At 35.4% G+C, this 23,837-nt stretch overlaps 1 protein-coding gene across 1 annotated transcript in view; it reads right to left on the bottom strand.

Moving 5' to 3' along the window:
- Window positions 1-2,664: 2,664 nt before the first annotated feature.
- The window catches only part of TMTC3 (transmembrane O-mannosyltransferase targeting cadherins 3), a 42,343-nt gene continuing 21,170 nt past the window's right edge, over window positions 2,665-23,837 (bottom strand). Inside the window, exons 6-14 of the mRNA XM_004602720.2 lie at window positions 23,564-23,736; window positions 19,513-19,765; window positions 15,446-15,594; window positions 13,410-13,530; window positions 11,158-11,269; window positions 10,363-10,466; window positions 7,101-7,270; window positions 5,127-5,353; window positions 2,665-3,591 (exon numbers count right to left, since the gene is read on the bottom strand). Coding sequence (XP_004602777.2) covers window positions 2,774-3,591; window positions 5,127-5,353; window positions 7,101-7,270; window positions 10,363-10,466; window positions 11,158-11,269; window positions 13,410-13,530; window positions 15,446-15,594; window positions 19,513-19,765; window positions 23,564-23,736 — 2,127 coding nt within the window. The 3' untranslated portion in view covers window positions 2,665-2,773. The remainder of the gene's footprint in view (window positions 3,592-5,126; window positions 5,354-7,100; window positions 7,271-10,362; window positions 10,467-11,157; window positions 11,270-13,409; window positions 13,531-15,445; window positions 15,595-19,512; window positions 19,766-23,563; window positions 23,737-23,837) is intronic.

Below are 23,837 nucleotides of genomic sequence, written 5' to 3'. Positions count from 1 at the left end.
ATTCTTCTGTAAAACAGTTTAAAAATTACAGATGCTCACAACTCTGAATATATTAGTGAAATGTGCTTAAATATCCTCATCCTTCATTTCTCCCAAAAGGCAGTTCCAAAAGAAAAAGTATATATATATATATATTTTCACCTTAAAAGCTTGAGTAAGAATGCAACTAGTTCTTTTATCCAGTAGTGCCAAGGGGCTATTTCTGGCTATTGGCGGGGGGTGGGGGGAAAAAAGGTTGCTCTGATAAGTACTTGGGAGATCACGTGATGAGAGGGCTTAAATATGGGTCTCCTGCATGCAGAGCATGCACTCCAGCCCACTGAGCTATCTTATGGCCATATTAAAAATTTAAAGAGAATAGCTATATTGCACACTAGCTAGCTTGATGGAACCTAATACGCATGGTCAGAAGAACGTAATCTTTAAAATGGAACTTAAAATGGAAAAACTTCGCAGGATCATATTATTAGAGAAATTAACATAGACGAGGTAAGATTTTCTTAAATATTTTACAATTGTGTTCTTTAATCCTGATTAACAAATCAGAATCCTCCCAAGAACTCAAAACACTAATTTCATTGTGAACTGGTGTCCATATTAGGACTCTGAATAATTCTAAAATGAAGCACTGAGAAACACTGGCTAGGGAAAATAATTATTTACACAGTACTTGATTGAAATAATTATAAAAATTCAAATATATGAGCAGTATGTTTTTAAAGATGATTCTTTTCCTATAATATACCCTTTATCTTTCACAGCTCTATAGAAAACTATCGAAATATTACTAAAATCCTTTATTATGGTTTGATGTCTTTAGAGATTTCTTCCTGCTTTTCTAACTATCCTCAACTTGACACGGTAACAGATCAAACTCAGAAACTTATAGACATATGGGTAGAAAATATGAACACAGGGATTCCATTTTTCAAGTCGAGTTACATGAGGTATTTCCACCTTATATCTGAAGTTACAAAGTCATGATTTAAGAAGAAAACTCGGTATTGCTTTAATGCTAAACAGAATTTCCTAGATCAAAAGTAAATTCCCTTTGGTGTCAGTGCTTGCTTTAAATTGCCTGAAAAATAATTTAAGGCAGATCCTCAGGGAATCTAGTAAGAGTAGTTCTTTAACATAGTGTTTTCTGTGACTATTCATAAAACATTTCTTACAATAAGTTTCAGGAATATGGTTTTTGAAACACAAAACTTGAAATTAGTGATCTCAAAGGAATAGAACAGTTTTTGCCACATAATCTGAAATTTGTTACTATCCCCAGGATGAGAGCTTGAGCTTTAACATTTTAAATTATAACCAACTTTATTAAGTATTAAACACTCATTTAAAATATACTTCAACTCATGAAAGTATCTGATTTGTATTTACTTTTCAATCTAACAGTTCTCAGGTTTGTTTGCTAAAACTAATTTAATACTCTTTACATTAGGCAATGAATGACTGAATTTTGGTTAACATAATTAACTGCACATAATGGAAAATGCAACAGCAACTTATTCTCTACATTTAAGTCTGATGGAATTAAGTTGCATTATAATTTTTATGAAAGCTCAGTAGTCAAAATAAATATTTAATAAAAATATATGCCATCATAAAATAAGAACTTAGTGTTTAAAAAGAAACTGTTACATTATTTTCTTTTCAATTAAGCAGAACTTAAATCAATCACTTAAGATATCTAAGACTAAAAGGTGTCATGTGGAGACATTTAAAATTGTGTTTTAACACAAAAGAGATAACATTAAGACAAAAGCAAAACTGTTTTCACTGAAAAGTTTAAATAAAGTTATTGGGACTTGTTATAACTATGACCCTAAGAAACATGATCAGTTTGGAGAAAAAAAAAGTCAAAAATAGTTATGAATACATGGTTCATGCTGTAAAACTTTCAGTATGGAAAAGAAAATACAGTATATATGAGCACCATTAGAAATATATGTGTATATATATATACATGTATATATCTAAAACTTTACTTGGTTTAAAATTCATTTTAGTGGGAAGAAAACAATTATGAAAAAATATTCTTAAGCTAATATGTCACATGATCTAAAAATATTTCATCTGGCATCCTTCTAAAAACCAACAATGGGTAGGAGAGATGGTAAAGGGGTTAAGGTGCTTGCCTTATGTGCACACCACATGGTCCCCCAAGCAATGCTAGGAACAGCCCTGAGCAGAGCTGGGTAGCACTCTGGACACCTCTGGGTCTAGTCCAAAACCTCCTGGGGACTGGTGCCCCAACAAAATACAATAAAGGAAGCCACAAATCCTTTATAGTGCAAAGAAAGTCTGATGGTTAAACAGAAGGTGACTGGAGGGAAAACAATGTGCTCAATTAGTACTTTCAATCTACAGACAGATTCCAATAGGTGAAGGAAAAAATGGATTTAGCTAATAAAGAAAATCCACAAATATACTAGTGCAAATTGGAATTGTCCCAAAGTCATTCAGGTCTCAGATTATTTTTAATCCAGAACAGATAATTCTGCTGGACGATTATTTCATCTGTAGTAAAAATGATAAATTTGCCACCCACGTTTAATATTTTTTTCTAAATCCACCATGATCTTATGTAGTCCATATCGTGAGGTGAGAGGTCATTAATGGAAATCTTACTTTGAACGACACAGACACATCTCAGAACACTGTTATATGTCCTTGTTATTTTTTAAAGCTTCCATTATAAGAAACCACATGATACAGACAGAAGTTCTTCGAAAAGAAAAGTCACATGAAGAAATGAAGCATAATGCTATTCACCATTTAAAATACGTTCAATCTCTTCCAGTCTTTTTAAAGCAGCAACTCTTTTTTTCTCAATTTCTTTTATGTCTTTTGTTGTCTTCTGAGGGGTCTCTTTGTCTGTATTTTTTACTAATTGTTTCTGGGATTTAGGTTGACTTTTATTATCATTTGTTTTTATGGTCTGTGTAGATCTGGAATCACTTTTGATTTCTTTTACATGATTTTCAGAGGGGGTTTGGTCTCCAGCTGCACCTGAAGTCTCTTCAGCTGGGAGTACCTGCTGTTCTACAAAACTAGCTGAAGAAATCTTATCCCTGACTATATTCAAATGGCGCTGAATATATTCTTCATGTGGTGCCAACGCCAATGTTTCAACCAGGCATCTTTCAGCTTTTAGCAGGTCCTTTTCTTCAAAATAAACAACACAAAGATTGTGTTTTCCTTGCACATTGCTTGGATCCATCTCTAAAATCTTTTCAAAACATTTTTTGGCCCCAGATATATCTTTCTTTTGATTCATCAAAATGTCTCCCTTTAAAATAAGACCTTTGATATGATCAGGATAGTATCTGAGTAACTCTTCCAAAATTGGTAAAGCCATTAATTCCTTTGAAGTTTGAGAATATAGGAGAGCCAGATTAAACAAAGCACTTCTGAAATCAGCTTGCAATTTTATGGCTTTTTTCATCCACATCTCTGCTTCAGTGTCCTTTTTGTCATCCATGGCAAGCATTCCCAGATTGAAATAACCGTTTGCATCTTGTGGTTCTTCATTTATATAGCTTAGGAGTCGTTTTCTAGCTTCAGGTCTGAATTTAGCATCACCTTGTAAATTTTTTTAAACAAAAACCATATTGTTAGAAACTCTGAGGATCAAAGCACTTGTCTGGTCACATTACCTTTCCCCCACCCTCCCACCAAAAGATAGAATTAAAACAACTGTTATGGCGTACCTAGTCAGAAAGCAATAAAACTTAAAAGTTTCACAGGAAAAGTACTTGAAATACAGAAACAACAGCCTATTTTCTTTTTTTTAAAAGCAGTAACAGTAACGCAAAACCCAATGAGAGAAGTATTTCCTTATAATTTAGAATATAACTTGGAGCAATAGGAAAAAATAAGACATGAAAAAGAAAATGAGCATTGTGGCTTTATGCACTGATCAAGCTATTTACAATGCAAAGCAGCACATTATAAGAATTAAGATAACACGTATTTGAGATTATTTCTATTGTTCCTATGCACCACCCTCCAACAACCATCCCCCTTCCCCCACCAACAAAAGGTCAAGTTCCACAGCTACAAACCTGAGGGTAACATCTTGTGTTGGGCAATAGAAATCTTTCACAATTTCAAACGTTAACTTTAAAAAATATCTTCCTTAAATTTATGCTTTTCAAATAAGGAGGAAGAAACTTTCTATTATTTGAAAATATGAGAAAAATAACTGAAAATCCAAAAGTCATGTTTAAGTTCTTACCTTAGTTACTGACCTAGCCGTAATTATGAGGAGCAATTTTCAGATTGGTCCTTAAATCTCTAATAAGCTAAATGTCTAGGTGACAAAAGTAAACTGAAAGTTTCTCTTTAGTGCTAAAATAATGCAACTTTATGACTAATTTTTGGCAACTAAATTAACTAAAATATATAAATATATATATATTTTTCATATTAACCCATAAATTACTAGTTTATTTTAGCTTCCCTAGATCAGATAAGATCAGGTGCGTTCACAGTGGTGTGGCCATAGACAAATGACTAGTTTTTAAATTTTTTTTAATATTTATTTATTTTTTATTTAATTCTTTAATTAGTGAGTCACCATGAGGGTACAGATACAGATTTACACATTTTCATAAATATATTTTTAAAAAAATAAAAATTGGGATAATATGAGGGCAGAAAGATAGCACAGGGAATAAGGCACTTGCCCTGCAGGAGTGATCTCAGAACTGCTAGTGTAGCTCAAATACTGCAACTACCAAAAAATAGAAGAATGAAGATAGAATAAAATAATAAAATGCACAAGAATGTGGATTATAATCTATCTCTTAATGGAGTACTGAAATGTTTTTATAGTAGAGATCCTGACTTATTTTTTGAAATCAGATATAAAATATAGGCAATAAATTGGTATCTCAGAAACAATGGAACTGGATACAAATTGAAACCATTAAGTTTTGATTTTCCTTTAAAAAAAAAAAAAGACTTCCTAAAAACATTCCAACACATATTAGAACTATTCACTTGTATTATCAAAGTGTGTAATTTTGATGAAAGGTTTATGAAACATTTGCTATGTATAAGACTTTATTATGCCACAATCTACAATTAAATCAGAAAATTTTGAACAAACATACCTGATTCTTGCATTAATATAGCAGAATTAAATAATGCTAGTTTATGCTTTGGATTTAGTTCTAAAGCATGATTGAAATTTCTTAGGGCTTCATTTGGTTCTTTAAGTTCAATATAAACAATTGCCAAATTGTACCAAAGATCTGCATTGCTTCTGTCCAATTCAAGTGCTTTAAGATATGCTTCTTTTGCTTTGAGAGGTTTATTCATTTTTAAAAGCAATTCTCCTCTGTGGGAAAAAAAAAAAGGTTAAAAACAATCAAACAACTGAAGTGTCCATCACTACAATAAGAGATTACAGATACTATTTTCCACAAGTTTTAAGCTTTTCTATATACTTATTGCTCTCCTTTAATCTTTTCATTTAGGCTATTAAATGAACATTTTCCCAAATAATACATATTAAAGGCCAATAGGCACATGAAATTTGCTTAACACTGCAAGTCATTAAGGAGCTACGAATTCAAAACATAGTTAACACCTCATCCCTGTGAGAATAGTCATGATCAAGAAGATGTAATATAACAAATGTTGAGAACGTAGAGAAAAAGGAACCCTAGAGATTATAAATTGGTCCAACCACCACTACGGAAGACAGCACGAAGGCTGAAGGCTTAAAAATAGAACAATAGAACTAGCAATTGTTCTTATTGGAAAATCTTTGAAACACACACACACACACACACACACACACACACACACACACTAATTCAAAATATCTGCACATGAGGAGAAAGATAGTATATGATGTAAGGTTCTTGTCTTGCATGTGGCCAACACACACATACACACACATTCAAAATTATATCTGCACGTGAGGAGAAAGATAGTTTATGATGTAAGGTTCTTGTCTTGCATGTGGCCAACCCCTGAATGAACACTGCCAGGGATTACTCCTGAGCACAGAGCCAGGCAGACTCCCACACCACAAATGGTCTCTGAGCCTGGCCAGGAATGATCCTGATCATAACCTTGAACGCACTAGTGGGTGTGATCTCCAAACCAAAAAATAAAAGAGATTAGATTTGTGGTTACCAAAGATGGAGAGTGGTGAAGATGGAACTGAAGGAAAGTGGCCAAAAGCAAGAACAAGGGGCCACAGGATAATTAAGAAGGGCAAGTATTTGCCTTTACTGGGGGCCTGAGTATGAATACGGGCACACTTGGCACTCTGAGCACTCCCGGCACCTCAGCACCACAGAGCCCCTGTAGCTCCACATTCTCAGGCCCTGTCATCAAACCATCTGGCTCTACTGGTTGAGTACTGCTAGGAACGGGGTCTGGAGACCCCCTGTGCACTTGCTGGGAGGTCCCTGCTACCTCTGCCAAAAGGAAAAAAAAAAGTTCCAACGTAAAATAATACTTCAAAGTAATGTACAACATGATTCCTACAAATGCTCTAACACTGCTAGAACATACAGGAAGTTGTTATGAGAGTAAATCTTAAGAACTTTCACAACAAAGAGAAAATTTTGCTTCTTCTTCTTTAAAATATATATACATATAAAATACCCGAGTGTTAAGATAAAACTTCTGTGGTATTATGTCTTAATAAATGTATATTAGACCATCAAGCTATAAATCCGAAAGTGATGCCTATTAATTATTTCTCAATAAACTGCAAAAGAATTTCTTAGGCCTTGGAAATTAAGGTTAGAAAGTTTAAAACAACCCAAATTTAGAAAACATTACAATGTCTTAAAAATTAATTTTGAAAAAACTAATTTGTATAAAGTAGATGAAAGTATGGCATCTTTTCTATACCTTTCATAAAAAAGTTAAAGGTGCTATTATATGTTCTTTGTAGCTTTCAAATTCAATCAATTAAATATTAGTATTGAATGTGCTTCCTATCTTCCTGGTTAACAATTAAGATGAGTAAAAGAAAAACAAAGCTAATATAGTTAAGATAGGTGTATCATGCATGCAATTATAGTTTCAACCTTCTATGATGATACCTAAAGCAAACTAAATACCTGCTAATGTAAGCCTGTTTGAAGTCAGGTCTCATGCTTATTGCTTGCCGGTACAGCTGATCTGCTTCTTCTAATCGAGACTCATTTGCACGGATGAGGTTTGCCAGATTGATATATACATTTAAGTGGTTAGGGGCAATTCTGGCTGCATATTTTTTACCAGGAATAATCTGTTCAGAAAAAAAGTCATTTTAATAATCTGATTATTTCAGCACAGAATTAAAAACTTTTCCTTCCTAGAGGTCCATTAAAATATAGAGGGCCAGATAGATAATATAGGGGATAAAATGCTTGCTGTAAACAGTTGACTGCTATTAAATCCCCAGCACTGCATATGGTCTCTTGAGCACCACGAAAATGATCCCTAAGCAAAGATTAAGGAGAATCTTTGAACCCTGAACACTGCAGAGCATGGCTCAAATTCCAAAAGAAATAAAAATGAAAATAATTGGAGCGCTAGCACAGTGGGTAGGGCGTTTGCCTTACACACGGCTGGCTGGGTTTCGATTCCTCCATCCCTCTCGGAGAGCCTGGCAAACTACAGAGAATATCCCACCTGCACGGCAGAACCTGGCAAGATACCCGAGGCATATTTGATATGCCAAAAACAGTAATAAGTCTCACAATGGACACATTACTGGTGCCTGTTCGAGCAAATTGATAAACAACGGGACGACAGTGCTACAGTGCAGTGCTACTAGTTTCACTGCCATACTAAAATAAATGACAAATATGTAAAAGCAGGATTAGGGAGATAGCTCAAAGGGATACAGGTCATGCTTTGCATAAGCCTAGGATTTGAAACCTGGGGTTTTGTCCCACAAGCACCATCAGGTATTACTCCTGGCTCTGTAGTCAGCAATCCCTCTTGATGGGGCTGGTGATGGAACCTGGGTCAGCCACAGACAAGGCAAGCACGATATCTGCTGTACTATTTTCCTGGCCCTCTTAGTCATTTTTATGTATCATTTTACAAAGTTTATAGGTCAGAATCTGTAAAGGGAAAGGTTTCATGGTATGGTTTTATCAGACCTATAATACAGATTCTTTCCCTCAGGAGGATATTATGTTATACAAAGTCAACTTTCATGTTGTCAAAAAAAAAAAAAAATTCTGGGGCCGGAGCAATAGCACAGCGGGTAGGGCGTTTGCCTTGCACGCGGCTGACCTGGGTTCGATCCCCGGCATCCCATATGGTCCCCCAAGCACTGCCAGGAGTAATTCCTGAGTGCAAAGCTAGGAGTAACCCCTGAGCATCGCTGGGTGTGACCCCCCCAAAAAAAAAGCAAAAAAAAATTTTTTTAGTTGTGACTAGTCTATTTCAGTTTCAACAGTTGTCTGGTGAAGGAAAAAAATAAACTGTAATAACTTATATTAAATCTGTTAAGCCAAATTTATATATAATGCATACGTCTCAACTTTCAATAAGGATAAGTTATGTTCAATATGATTTTTGCTTTGGAAATGAAGAGGCCACGCCACACATCACTCAAGTCTGTGCTCAGAGTCACTCCCAGGGGTACTCAGGGGTCCATGCAGGGTCAGGAATCAAGTCTAGGACCCCAGTACGCAAAGCATATATTCCAGCCCATTGAACTATCTCTCTGATCCTCATAAAGATTTTTTATTTACTATGAAAGTTTTTGTGACTTCCCACTAGCAAAAAAGACCCTCCTACTTTAAATTCTATAATTATTTTTTTGGGGGAAGGGCACACCTGGCAGGGCTCAGGTTTACTCTTTGAACTCAGTGATCACTCCTGTCAGGCTAAGGGAACCATGGGGGTGCTAGGGACTGAATCTGGGTCAGCCTTATGCAAAGAAAGGACCCTATCCAGCTGTACTATCGTTCTGGCATTAAATGTAATTCTTCATATGCCTTATAATCGTATGGTTACTTGAGTACTGTAGGATAACGTTGGTTTGCCCTTCCTCCCTGGCCGCTGGGAACTTGTGCTTCTTGACTGCCCCCCAACCTGTTAATTACCTTTGTCTCCTGACCAGACCTGACTTGTAAATATTGTCTTTCTCTTCTCCTTAATGTCCACTGCATGGTTAGTTATTTCACAGCACTTGCTTTTTGTATGGATACAGGAATCAGTTAAAAAGACAAGCTTGTGGCTTGGGAGTTGATTGACTCCTGATAATATACCTCCTGGATATCTGCTCTCGCTACTTAAGCCTCAGTTGCCCTTAGTTCCTAGATTCCCCAAAGCAAGGTCCCGACGAGGGACTGCATGGACCCAGGACAGGTAGTGAACTATAAGCTACCCTGGCATTGAGATGGGCCTGGCCAAAGTGCCATAATGCTTCACTGTAAGTTAAGAGCACGGTCGTGAACAGATTCTGTCATGATCCAAAAGTAATAACTAGATTGGACTCTGCTAGTGTTAGGAATGATTGATCCGGCCGAGCACTGTAGTCTGAGTCTATAGTGAGATGTTCACAGGACAGTCACCCTATAGGCCTAAAGTGTCTATTTCTGTATCTGTACAGAATGGTAAATATTAGGAAGCAGAATCAAAGGTGTTAATTAAGCTGCTGGTCTAAGAAGAGGAGAAACACACCTTAAGGGCTGTTTTGCCCTTGTGGGCTACAGGTGGTCTGGAAGTCTGGAAAAACATTTTTGATCATGATTCCTGTCGGGAGGCATTTTTGGGGAGGCATGGTGAGAGGATAAAAAGAGCAGCTTCAGGGAGAAAGGGTTGAATGGATGGATCGAGGGATTGATTGAAGGTTGCTGCAGGGGGATTGAAGGAGAGACAGTTACAGAGAAAGCAGAGAGACAGCCAGAAGAGACAGATACAGCGGGAAGGAAGAATTGTGTAGTTAGACAGAGACACAGACACACACAGAGAAAGCTGGGAGAGATGAAAGATTGAATAAACGGCAACTAATCAGCAACCAGCTTGTCCCTCATTCTTCCTTTGTCCACCCAAGGCAACAAGCCTTCCTGGGTGGAGAAGCGGCTTGAGAGCACTGAACATGGGCGGCGAGAAAACTACCCAGAGAGCCCTCAAACATCCTTCCACGTGTAATCCCCCAGCTCATGAGGGGCTTACACAGCCTGAAAGGGAGTTTACACAGCCCTGCGGTGTGGGGATTCACACAGCCTGCACTTGAGCATGTGTGAGATTTTTTTCATACAGAGTACTTTACTTTTTGTCCCATAAACAGAAGACACAGATTTTAATTAAGAGAATTCTACTTAATATGGACAACTGGAAAACATGACACAATAGTAATAAATTCTGGCAACTTACCTGAGGCATCAGTGACTTAGCCATCATGTAAGATTCTTCTGCTTCTTTGGTTCTATTTAAATTTTTGTAAGTTCTTCCTACATTCATGTGGGCACCTATATCATCTAAAATAAGAAAAAAAAAGTGTGTTGGAAAGTTATTAAGCAATATTAAAAGCAAACTAGCATACATATTTCTAGCAATAAACATAATAGCAAAAGCAAGCGAAAAGGAGATAACAAATTCGGCTTCCTCCTTAAAGTTCCTCCAACAATTTAGTTACACATGCTTTGTTTCTCCAATTTTTTTCTTTACTTTTTGGGTCACACCCGGCAATTCAGGAATTACTCCTGGTGGTGCTCAGGGGACCATATGGGATGCTGGGAATCAAACCTGGGTTGTCCTTGTGTAAGGCAAACTCTCTACCCACTGTGCTATCACTCCAGCCCATTTCTCCATCTTTAATCAAAAACCATCCTTGACCCACCCAGTAGGATTCTTATCACTAGCCTCTGAAAGAGTTTTCAATACGATTTGTCTCCAATTATTCTTCCTCTCCTAACTCTTTCTATCAAGACTTTTATCATTCCACCAAATTAGTTTGTTCAGTACCATCTAACTATAGCATGTTAAGATAAAGTCCTCAGTCTAATGGAAGTAGCTCTTACATTTAATTCAATTCAAAATAAGTCAGCATCAAACATTGTAAGAACTGAGTTACTTGGACAAAACCATGAAAATGAAATGCATTCTTTTTCCAAACAGAATCAAGTTTAAAAAAGAAAATGTGATTTAAACAGTTTTATTAATGCTTACCTGGCTGAACGTGGGTAGCCTGTAAGAAGTATTTCAAAGCTCTCTCAAAGTTCTTTTCATTTTCCAGAGCATGACCAACATTATTCCACAATTTCGCATTATTTTTATTTACCTTAAATAAAAAGTATAGGAAGAGATATGTATTTAAAGTACTACTTCAATTTGTACAGATATTTCCTTGGTAAACACAGAAAACATTCCATGGAAATGTCTCTGACTAGGTAAGGGTGGTCAAAAGGTACAAACATCCAGTTATTAGTTCTAACAGCATGTCTACAGTTAACAATTATAGCAGATTTGAAAACTGTCAAGGTTGGTGTCACAGGAAAAGAAATCTCAATTATTTAATACAGTGAATATTAACTAAAATTACTGTACTAGACATTATATGTGTATATATATACAATATACATCACACACACACTAAATACAAAATTAGGTTAAGTATAGCTAAACTAAACTGGGGGAGGGAGAATCACATTTTATTCCAGAAAAAAATATACACACACAACTATGTATTACTGATACTGTTGGGCCGATGGATATTTCTGAGATATCCTGAGTCAGGGATGAGGAAGTAAATGAACATACTTCCTTTAAATATCCTCTCTCCTTCAATACCAACATACTAAAAACTTAGCAGTCCAATTTCACTTTTTAATAGAATTACTAGGAATTCACTGAAATGAGAATTTTATTTGAAAGCTCCACTCTAGAGTATTCTCTTTTTGTGTGAAGGGGCCACGCCTGGCAGTGCTCAGAGCTTAGCTCAGGCTACATGCTCTGGGGTCACTCCTGGTGGGACTTGGGGGGACCATATGTGGTATAATCAACCCAGGTCTGCTGCATGCAAGTACATGCCTACCTGCTGTACTTTCTCAGGCTCCAATATTTGTACTCTTTGGAGAAAGTATCTGAATATCAGAATGCCTAAATTGTGTAATATTATTTATTTGGGGCTCAAATAAAGCCATTTATGTAGTCAACTAAAGAAATGATAATGCTTGTATTAAAACTGTAAGTTGATCTGTGCTTTTAACTTCACAAATGGACATAGTGCATCTGCCAGAGAGGTGACTCCTAGACAAGGAGCTGATTGGGCTAGATGCCTGGGGCTGTGGTTCTGCATTGCCTGGGAGAAAGGTACTAATTTTTGAAAAATGGAGTTTTACTGCTTGAAATGGGAGGTAGTAAGTATGGTAATAAGCAAGCCCTCACTTGTTTGAGTACCTCTAAGCTAAGGTAAAGAGTAAAGTGGTATGATCTTACGGAGTCAGGTGACTGATCATTAAGAAATCAGACTATCCCCCATGCTCTCTCTACTTTTGGGCATCATGGCTTGTAATACATACACTCAGAGGTCATCATGTTTGGTTGTAACCCAAACAATGAAAGCTTGTAATTATCTCAGTGATTCAATAAAATTAAAAAAAAAAAAAAGTCAGACTACCCAAATTAGACAATGATTCAGTTAACCTAGACAATGCAGTGCGTAAGGTGTTTGTCTTGCATACATTTGACCTGGGGTTCAATACCTGGAATCACACACGGTTTCACAAGTCTCGCCAGAAGGGATCACCGAGCATAGTCCTAAGCACAAATGGGGGTGGTCCAAAAACAAAACCCAAACAAAGAAATCCCAAAACGAATGCATGCAATGAAAAGAAAGGAGAGCATAGAAAAGGCCAAAAGGAAGCAAAAAATTTAGTGATTTTAGGAGGCTCATTGGCAAGGGAAAAAAAACTCAAAAATATTGTAGAAAACCCCTAATTTTCAGAAAAACTTACTTTCTGCTACTTAATTTTTCTTCTATAGACTGTAACAACTTGTTATCTTCCACATTGTGGGTGGACTATTTTTTTTTTGCCATCATTTCTATTTCATTAAATCTAAGATACATCAATTGCCGCTATTATTTTCTTCAGCATTCAAACAAAAAAGGTCAGTAACTTTAAAACAGAATGTGGTCACTAACTGTAAGATGGTCTGTCATACTTAATCTGTCATACTTAATCTGACTTCACAGACATTAAGAAGTGAAATAAACAAGTACCCTAAGAACCAATGGAATATTCTTGTTTGGATATTTTAGCACTTGAGTTTCTAACAACTAATAGTATATAAGAATTATTCACATATGCTGCAGAAACACAATACTACTTAGAGCATTTGCCTATTAAGTTTTGCAAAACACAGTTCATCAAGAGTAAATGAGAAAACATAGTTTGCTGTCATTCTGACTCATACTTTACCTTCAAGGCTGACATAAACAATGTATATTCAGACTCCCAATCCCAGTTTCTATGGAGTGTCTTTAAGGCATGAGTAAATATCACCACAGAAAGGAAAACCCAGGATAACTTTTTTAATACACTGTTTAGAGAAAATAGGAATAAATATAAAACATTGTCTATATTAGCAAAGTTATAATAGAACAAAAATTAAAAATTAGGTTAACTTTTCCTAAATAATCACATGTGAATTTACTCTAGAAACTAGTAATTATTCCAGTAAGCATTTAACATCACAGGAAACAAAACCAGTAATTTAATATACAATTAACATGGAATAACATAGATTTACTTTGAATGACATGGATTTGAATTATTGGAGTCCACATATACTTTACTGGTTCCACAATTTATGAATTCAACTAACCATGGATGTTTTGTCAGTTGTATCAGCAGATGTGGAACTTGAAGATATGAAATGCTAACTACTGGAGCACTGAACATCTAGAGATTTTGGTATGAGAGAATCGTATGGTACAACCATAGAATTATCATAATTAGGTTCTGGAGGATCAAAAGCTATACAGAATTTCTATTGCAGGGGTGGCAGAGAGAGGGGATGTTAGCAGCCCAAAGGCCCCATTTGTAAACCATCAACCGTTTTCCAGTTCAGTCTTTTATTATGTAAGTATTACAGTATCTGCCTCTATTTAAAAAGCTTCATTTAGGTTTACTAACAAAAAACTGATAATGATTTTTACTTTTATATTCCTGTTGTAACTCACAATTTGACCATTTTAAATGGTATTTTTAATTGCATTTTGTAGTATACCTAGCTGTATTTAAATAGATTTTGTTTGCATAGTATTCCACAGATTATCATGACATTCTGAAAATAAGTTTTCATCTTAAAGTGGGTTTATTAGGAGTTACTGTAAAAATAAATACAAATCACATTTATATGGCTTTAAGCTTATTTGGTATTCAATTCCCATATCTATAAAAGGCTGTTCATATTTTCATAATCCTTGTAATCTATTTCAATACTAAAGTCCTCTATCTAATAGAGCCACCTGATCAGGATAAGGATGTCATGGATCAGAGAAGAACATGGACATTTAAAGTAGTCTGATGTAAATTCCATCAATTAGTTATGTTATCTTGCAAAATTTTAGCAATCTGTATAAAAACTGACTGTTAAAATCTGTAAAAAGTTAAGGAGAATTAAGATTAAATGTAAAAACAAATACAAAGGGTTTTTCATGGCATTTTGTATATGAAATACAGGCACTCAAAAAAAAGGTTTGGTAAGGGAAAATACATAATGTGTGAAAAATGACTAAAATAAAAATTATGAGAAATAAAAACATATAAAAATATTTAAGAGGTACAGAAAAAAAAAGAATGAGAAAAGAAACCGCAAGAATAAAATCAAAGAAAACTAGGAGGAAGCTTTAAACAGATGAATTGGTAATAAATCTTAAATAAGATCAATTGTTTAGATTTGTTACTAAGAAGCAATCTGATATATATGTTGAACAGTAGGATGAAAGAAATCAGAATTTTGTGAATTAAAGATGAATGAATGGAAAATGAAGAGACAGTAATCACTTCTTATCAATAATGTCCCTGTTTGTTCCCTTATTGTTAAAAGTAATTAGAACAGTGGTTATGAAAAAATATAGTACTGATAGCAAGAATTAGATTGCTTACTCTATGAATTATATTTTTATGTATGTAAAGTTACTGCCAGTGGTTACGATCATTTAAAACTTTATTCTTAATATTCTTGCTTCCATCTGTGTCTGAAACAAGTTTTTTGTACCCCAGAATAAAAAAGTAAAACCAAAAGGTAGGAAGAACATAGAATAAGGTAGGTGCATGGAGTTTTCCCTAACTTGAATTGCACACAATGAGATAAAAAGAATAATAATTTAAAATTTTGACTTACAAAAGAGAATGAAATAAACATCTTAAATACTTAAATGTTATCCTAATTCCACAGTCTGTAAGCATTAAAATTTTAATTCACCTTTAAAATTAACTATTTCATTCACCTTTTGTTTGATATTTTCTGCCATCCATGGGCTACCAAAATACAGAACCCCATGCTAGGAACATATAATACTCGCTCAGCAACAACAAATCCAACTGGAAAAAAAAGGTTTGATGCAGGTATAAATGGTAACGTCATTAAACAAAGTGCCTACAAAGAAAAAAAGATATTTTAAGTAAAGTTAAAAAATAGACGTACACTCAAATCCAAGTCGTTTATTACTTAATTTGGATAATGTGGAGAACTGTATAGATACTATTTAAAAAATAAAGAAGTCAACTTAGGATAGTAACAATAAACACCAGGATGTACCTTAGCAAGGTGAGACAAGTTGTGTTGAATACTAGAACTTAAAATTAAGATTCATCTAATTAAAAACCATTCTTTGAAAATATAGCTAATACAGCAAACATTTTTATACATCTAACTTATATGCATGTGGTAAAAGTAAACTGAGGGAGCTGTTTAAATAAATTTTTAAAAAACTATTAAAAAACTCGTGAAATAGCCAAATATGTCAGTTTTTACAATTCTACTAAATATGTCATCTGAAAATTTAATGAACAAAGGTGTTCTAAGGCAACAAACTATCGCCTTTATAATTCAGCACCAATTTTCATAATAATCTGATATAGCCATATACATTTATTAGAGAACTAGTGTATGTACCGAACTGCTGTCTTCAGGTAAGTAGTCTTGTGAAATAATTTCTGAGATTTTAAAACAATTAAATCTAAAAAGAAAAAAAAAAGTTTTTTTCATTTTGAAACTCCAAAGCCATTACAAAAGGTAGAAAGGAGAAAAATAATGAGCCCACAAATAATCCATGAGAGGAAATTAGCTTGTCATTAATAGGACATATGTTTCTATAGATACCTGCTTTCATGTTTTGCTACCCTTATTTGTTTTAAAGCATCTACTTGAACAAATTAGTTGATCCTTGAACAAATTACTTCATATTAGTTGAGTATTCTAACAAGTGGGCAAGTATGAGAGTATTTTTCTTTAAAAGGTGAAATGTAAATATAGATTATATATTTATACGAAGAATTTTAAAAACACCGTCACATTGTTCAATATCATAAAAAATTATGTCTGAATTTTGTTTTCTGTTAATCAAAAAGTTAATACACTGATCATGCATTTTTCATTAACACATAAACGCTCAACAAAAATAAACTAGATATTTCTGAATATGTTGTCCTCTTTTTAACTTCCTTATGAAGTCAAAGTTGCATTAAATCAAAGAAATATTGTAGACTGATGCTTAAAAGGCATGGTACTGGAAAGAGCTACGGGGTCAGAGACACTGCCTATGTATTATGAGGTAAACTGTCCAATCATCTTGAGGCTATCTACTTATAAATTAAAAGGGAAAACCAACTCATATAATGTCTTATTTAATGAGATTTAACAAGCTATCTGGTATTTATTTAACCCTTTCAGGAGATTTTCAGAGACTATCAGCATGAAATACCAGCATGCTTAAGACTATATACTTAAACAGTTACACAAAGGTCACAACTATTTTCATACACATATAAAAATGAGTGACATAATATGTTTATATATTGGCACTATGCCCCAATTTTTATTTAACTCATCAATATTTAAATTTACCTATCTTTTCCCCTTTGTTTTCAATCTTCCTAACATCAAAATGCCAGTTTTGAGTGTATTTTACCATACACTTGCCTTGTTTGCATTTACTTGAGCAGCAATGTACTACTAGAAAAAGTTCCCAAGCAGAGCAGACTGATGTCATCATACATTTATGATCATCAACTTCAAATTGGTTCTGAAGGTTACTAAGGATTCCTAGATTTCCTGAGCTGACTCCACTCCCACCCCACTCCTTGACTATCCTGAATGTTCATCATTCATCATTTCCTCAAACTCTGGCTCATGTCTTTCAGCAGGTGACCATACTTAGAAATACAGAAAACAAAAACTTTAAAACAAAAATTTCTTGTAATTCTCTGCTGTGAAACAAACTAACACTTGCATTCATGCTCATTACCATCTTTCCTATAATAAACTATCATTCCTTCTTTTATTTACTCAGTTTCTAATCAGCTCGAGTAAATAACACATGGACCTCTTTTTCCATGTATTTAAATATGTTCTTGCTTCTCCAACTTTTAAGTATCTTCTCCTTCAACAAAACAATCTTAATTACATGACTGAGGTATAAAGCAAGTTCCAAATACTGCCAAGAAGGACCTTTTAGTTATGGAAACAGAAAGTTGATTTTAACCCTAGTTAATCATAATTATGACTTTCATTCCTTACACAAGCTTTTGTAAGGTAATCTCTTAGTGCTGATATTGCACTTGCTTCTAAATGTCAGCCAATTCCCAAGAAAATAGTTCTAAAAACCCATCAAAAGATCTTCCCTGACATCAACCTCTGAAGGTCTTCCAATTCTAGATCTCTCTGCTCTCCTAGATCTCTAAGTACTATTATCACCAGCCTGATAATCTTGAAATCTCCGCATGACCAGCAGTCCCTTCTTACCTAGATAATGCAATAACTCCTCTGATATACTCCAAGATAGAGTACCTCTAAAGATTACATTAGCAGCCTTCACTTCTAATCAAATTGTTTCACAGAAATAAACTGAACTAAATATTCAGCCAGTGAAATCCAACTGATATCAATTTTCTACTCAGTAACATCTAGTAGTACAGGCCATTCTTTCTTAAAATACTTTCCTGTCCTTTTGTCCATTTGTTCTATCCACTATTTAGGCAGTCTCATTTATATATATCTAATTATAGGAATTTTTCAATATCCAGTTAGAGCTTCCTCTCTTTTCACTCGATTCATCCCTTTCAATTGTTCACTGGAAAGATAAGAATTAAGTTCATAATAGTCTATATGTATAAATTATGTCTCAGTCTTTGCATTTAGAATGGTATTTTTGAGAAAGTGACAAAATACTGATTGAGAAAGGTAGTTCTATAATCTATCCAAAAGACTTTGTATGCACATCCTGGTTTCAGTTATCTTCATTTCTTTGACAATCAAAAAATATTTTAAAAGGGAGGGGTGGTACAAGAAGTGTCAGATCAGAAGTGACTTTTAAGGACAGTGGTGGCAGAGCTTAGGCATTTTGGTCGAAGTGAAGATACAGTAATATTGTACACCAAGGACCAAAGAGAATAGCGGGTAAAGTGCTTACTTTGTACACAGTTGCTCTGAGTTCCACTCCCAGCATCAAAATCGGTGCCGTAAGAATTGTTAGTAGTGATTCCCAAGCACAGAGCCAGGAGTAAAACCTGAATTTTTTTAGTTAAAACCACCTCCTGTGTGATTTCTCACCACCCCAAAAATATCTCAAACACTGTTCATTAAGAGCATAAACATTAACACCATTGTAACTAGGTTACTACCTAAGCAACTGTTTTTTAAAATTCAGTTCATAGTGACAATAAATTTCCACAAGCAAATCCAGTAACTTTCTTATATAAAAAATGTTGGGAAAAAATGTTAGATCTCTCATCCAAACTCCAGACACAAAGCAGTATTCAGAATCTCTACTTGGATTTTTCAAAGACACCAAAATCAAAGAGATGAAATAAATCAGTAAATACAATCTTTCCACCAAGCTCTGTATTCTTTCCATCTCCTTTTATCTCAGAGATTGACTTAAAATTTCTATCAGATGCAAGTTTCCTGGAAGAGTAACCTTTTCTTTATTTTATTATAGCATCCTCGGTGTCTAAATGCTGGCTGCTATGTTTCCCAGCAATGGTAACCTTTTTTACTGAATGAACAAATGAATCTCAGGACTACCAGAACAAATCCATTTACACAATATTAAAAATTAATTTTGGCATATGGTAAATGACTTCAGAGCTTCTAACAAAGCAGGAAAATTCATAAGTAGTTTCTATTTTACATTCTGAATGTACAAATCAAATTATGCTTGCATATAAAATTCAAATATAATTCTAGGATAATAGTGTGAAAATAAGTTTCTGAAACTAAAAAATGATTTTGATGAATTAAAAACAGGCTCTAATTAGTCAATTAAATTCCATCTGAAACATTAAAGTTTCTTACCATTAAAACAGTCTTAGAGGAATCACCTGGATATCTAAGACTGAACACTCCCAAAGTTCCCAATAAGCAAAAGAAAGTAAATGTGGCAAGATTTCGAACATCCAGAAATGACTCTATCAAAGGTATTGTTCCCATGGTCCAATCACAGCACAGCTCTGAAGGATTTAATAGAAGCCAAGCATTTACAGGAAGGAGGTAGTTAAATGTTAGCTGTCTTGTAGGAGTTGGGCTCACAGCTGCTGGATTATCAAACCTGTATAAAGAATATAAAAAGAATCTTTAAAACACCATCAAACAAAACTTACATAACACACATACACGACACACATACACACATATATACATATATAAAGTACTGAATACAAAAAAATGTACACCTTATATGTAATCTTATTACTGAGAAGACATAATTTAATACATATTTCACACTAATCTGTCGGACCTTCTGCGTGCTGCTCCACCATCCCAGGTTGAGTCTTGCCTCCTGTTGATGTCGCTGGGTCCACTTCAGAACAGGAGGCAGAACCGCTGCCTACCAGGTGGGTCCTAGCAGCCTTTACACCTGAACTGTGTCATATTAAGCCCCACAACACAGCTGCTGCCTGACCTTCTACTTGCTGCTCCACCACTCCAGGGGAGGCTTGCCTCTTGCTGCTATCATTAGGTCTATTTTAGATAGGAGGCGGAGCCCCTCCATCCTGGGTGGGTCAAAGTGGTCTTCATACCCAACATGCTCCACATTTAAGGGCCCACACCACAGCTCCTAAGGCACAACATCTACTCCACGTGTTACATGCTGCTAACAGTTAATCTTGCTATTCTGTGAGGATTAGCGAAGTAGGGAGCAACCTTTAACATAATCTCTCAGCAATTTCTGTCACTGTCACTGTCATCCCGTTGGCTCACCGATTTGTTCGAGCAGGCACGAGTAACATCTCTCATTGTGAGACTTATTGTTACTGTTTTTGGCATATCCAATACGCCACGGGTAGCTTGCCAGGCTCTGCCAGGCAGGCGTGATACTCTTTGTATCTCTGAGATACTGCTGGGCTCTCAGAGAGGAGAGGAGAATCGAACACGAGTCGGCTGCGTGAAAGGTGAATGCCCTACCTACCGCTGTGCTATTGCTCCAGCCCCCCTCAGCAATTTCTAGGGGGATTAATTACAAAAATTCATGTCCATTGTGGCAAGAACACCAGAAAACAATTAAGGAAAACAAGAGGAAATCCACCTAGCTCAGTCAGAGAAAACAGTATCACTGAAGACATAAACAGCACCAGTAAATCCTTAGACAGTGTCTAGTGACATGGTGATGAGGCTACTGAGTTCAAAGAAACATTGGTTCAGGTGGTCAGCAAAGCACAAGAAAGTCCGAGAGTTTAAATTTAAAAATTCTTAGTCAGAAATGACAGAAATTGGTAGAACATGGTAGGTGATGTTAAAAAAAAAAATTCAGGAGAAACTCTGAACAACAACAGAATAACAGAAGCTAAGAAAATGATTGAGAACCTCCAAGATGAGAAGGAGGAAATCGCTAGCGAACAGCAGAAGGTGGAACATAGTTTGAAAAGAAATGAACAGCATTATCAGTGAACTATGGGATGAATTCAAGATGAACAATGTAAGAATCATGGGAGTTCCTGAAGAACAGGAAGACAAATGTGATGAGAAAACAACAGTTAAAGAAATCATCCATAAGAACTTCCCAGAGTTGAGGATTACAGCCACTCAGATCCAAGAGGCCCAAAGGGTTCCGGTGGAAACAGACCCAATTAGGAAAACTCCAATACACATACTCAAAATGATAAAATCCAAAAATTGAGTTAGAATCCTGACAGCAGCAAGAAAAAAAAAAAGGGACTTACATATAAAAAGAAGCCCTTAAGATGTACACCAGATCTATCAAATGAGACTCTACAAGCCAAAAGAAATGAAAGCATAGAGCACAAAAACCCAATGAAATGAACATCTCACCAAGAATACTCGATCCAGCTAGACTATAATTCAGATCTGAAGGGACTATACAGAGCTTCATGAACAGGCAACTTAATTAGCCACAAAAATTAAAATGTAGATTAAAAAGTAAAAAAAAGGCATATACATAATGCTAACAAAAGATAACTTGACTGTCTATATTAATGCAAACCGAAGTGAATTTCTGAGTAAAGACTATTATAACTGTGATAGAAAAATTAAAAACAATAGACATCAATTCATTAGAAGAAAATTAAAACTCTATACATCTAGTAAGTTTCAAAACTCATGGAAAAGGCTAACGCGGAGGCAGATAATTTCCTCAACATCCTATCCAAGACTAACATCCAAGCTATTTGCAAGCATTAGCACAATAAAACACAAGACTTCACAGAAGGATTGAAGGAAACAGCTCAGTAGGAGACCAGGTTCTACAAATGGCAAGTGAAAAGGTAACCACTATTAACTGAGCCTATCCACAATCCTTTTTCCACAACAAAAGGAAACAGGGATACTCATCTTCAAGGGCCCTCTTTCATACCACCACCACAACATGAAGAAACAGCAAAAATCCCCAATGCAAGCAGAGGACAATCAAAGGAGTCCAGAAACCACAATGGGTGCTTCCTACAAACTTGACCTCTCTGATAAAGAATTCAGAGTTGAAATCCTCAACATGTTCAATGAACTCAATGCAAAGATGAACAACTTCAAGGAAGACCTGGCGGAAACAATACAACAGACAGCCGACAAAATACGGGAAGAAATGAGAGCAGAAATTAAAAACCTTCAAAAAGAAATGAAGGATTCGGTACATGAAATCAAAAACTCTCTGGCTGCCCTCAACAATAAGATGACTGCAGCCGAAGACAGAATCAGTATGCTTGAAGATGAGCTGCAAGAAGCCTACAGGCAACAACAAACCATGGCAAGAGACCTCAAAATAGCTCTAGCCAGAATCAGAGTCCTAGGAGATGATTTTAAGAGGAACAACATTAGAATCATTGGACTACCAGAAACACAGGGAACCAACCCCAACGAAAAAGACACAGTCAAACAAATCATTGCGGAAAACTTTCCACAGCTGGACAATGCGGGCATCCAGATTCAAGGCGCCCGAAGGGTGCCAGCTAAAAGAGATCCTAATAGAAAAACCCCAAGACATATCATAGTTACAATGATGGACATCGTTCAGAGAGACACAATACTGCAAGCAGCAAGGTCCAAGAAGGAAATCGAATACAAAGGAGCACCCCTTAGACTCACAGCAGATCTATCAGAGGAAACCCTCCAAGCTCGAAGGCAATGGTGGGATATAGTGAAAAAACTCAATGAAATCAACTCTTCACCAAGAATACTTTATCCGGCTAAACTCTCATTCAAACTAGAAGGAATCATACACTACTTTGGGGATAAACAACAGCTCAGGAACTTCACAGACTCAAAACCAAACCTAAAAGATGCACTAAAGGGGCTATTGTAAGACAAGAACAACCCCTACAAGCACAACAAACCCTTGCACAAAGATGGCTCAAAATCCCATAACAATGATCTCCCTTAATGTCAATGGTCTGAATTCACCAATTAAGAGACACAGACTGGCAAAATGGATTCAAAGACTGAACCCAACATTCTGCTGCCTGCAAGAAACACATCTGAATAGCCAGAACAAACACAGACTCAAAGTCAAAGGATGGAAAATAATCCTGCAAGCAAACAAAACTCATAGAAAAGAACTGAATTGCAAGGAGAAATAGAAAAAACTAATTACCATCAAGTATTTCATTAAGTATAGAGAATACAGAGATGTACAGTAACTCAAAAATCACTATGAATATAGAAGTTTTAACAACTTTAATTGGGGGGTCATTATCTTAATATTGGTGGTTTACGAATTTAACATGTATCTAAAATTTGTTAGTATATTTTAAATTTAAATGGATGGTGCTTTAAAATTCAAATATATAAGTAATCTGTTAAAAAAAAAAGGCTTCAATGTAAGTTAAAGACTTTCTGGAATATTTGCAATCACTTAAAATGAATGATTAAAAAAGAAGAAGCAACCAGAATTTCATACCTGGTGAACACAGGAAGTTGGGACTGAATAACCTGGACTCTAATCACAACAAGTAATAGTGTACTGAACATCAAAACAATAAGTTTTATTACTGTCTGCAGCATAGAAAATGGAATACTACCCTTCCCACGGAGAAACTGTCCAGCAGTAGTACACAATAATGGCAAAGTATACTGGAAAAGAAGAGAAAAAGATTTTGGTATCATTAAAGGTAAGTAGATCTATTTACATAATGAAACATTTAGGAAATAAATTATAAATCTCATTTAAGTAG

Source organism: Sorex araneus, chromosome 10 (genome assembly GCF_027595985.1).
Source record: "Sorex araneus isolate mSorAra2 chromosome 10, mSorAra2.pri, whole genome shotgun sequence".
NCBI lineage: Eukaryota > Metazoa > Chordata > Mammalia > Eulipotyphla > Soricidae > Sorex > Sorex araneus.
The sequence above is the reverse complement of the archived record's forward strand: the minus strand, read 5'-3'. Positions and strand labels throughout refer to the sequence as shown.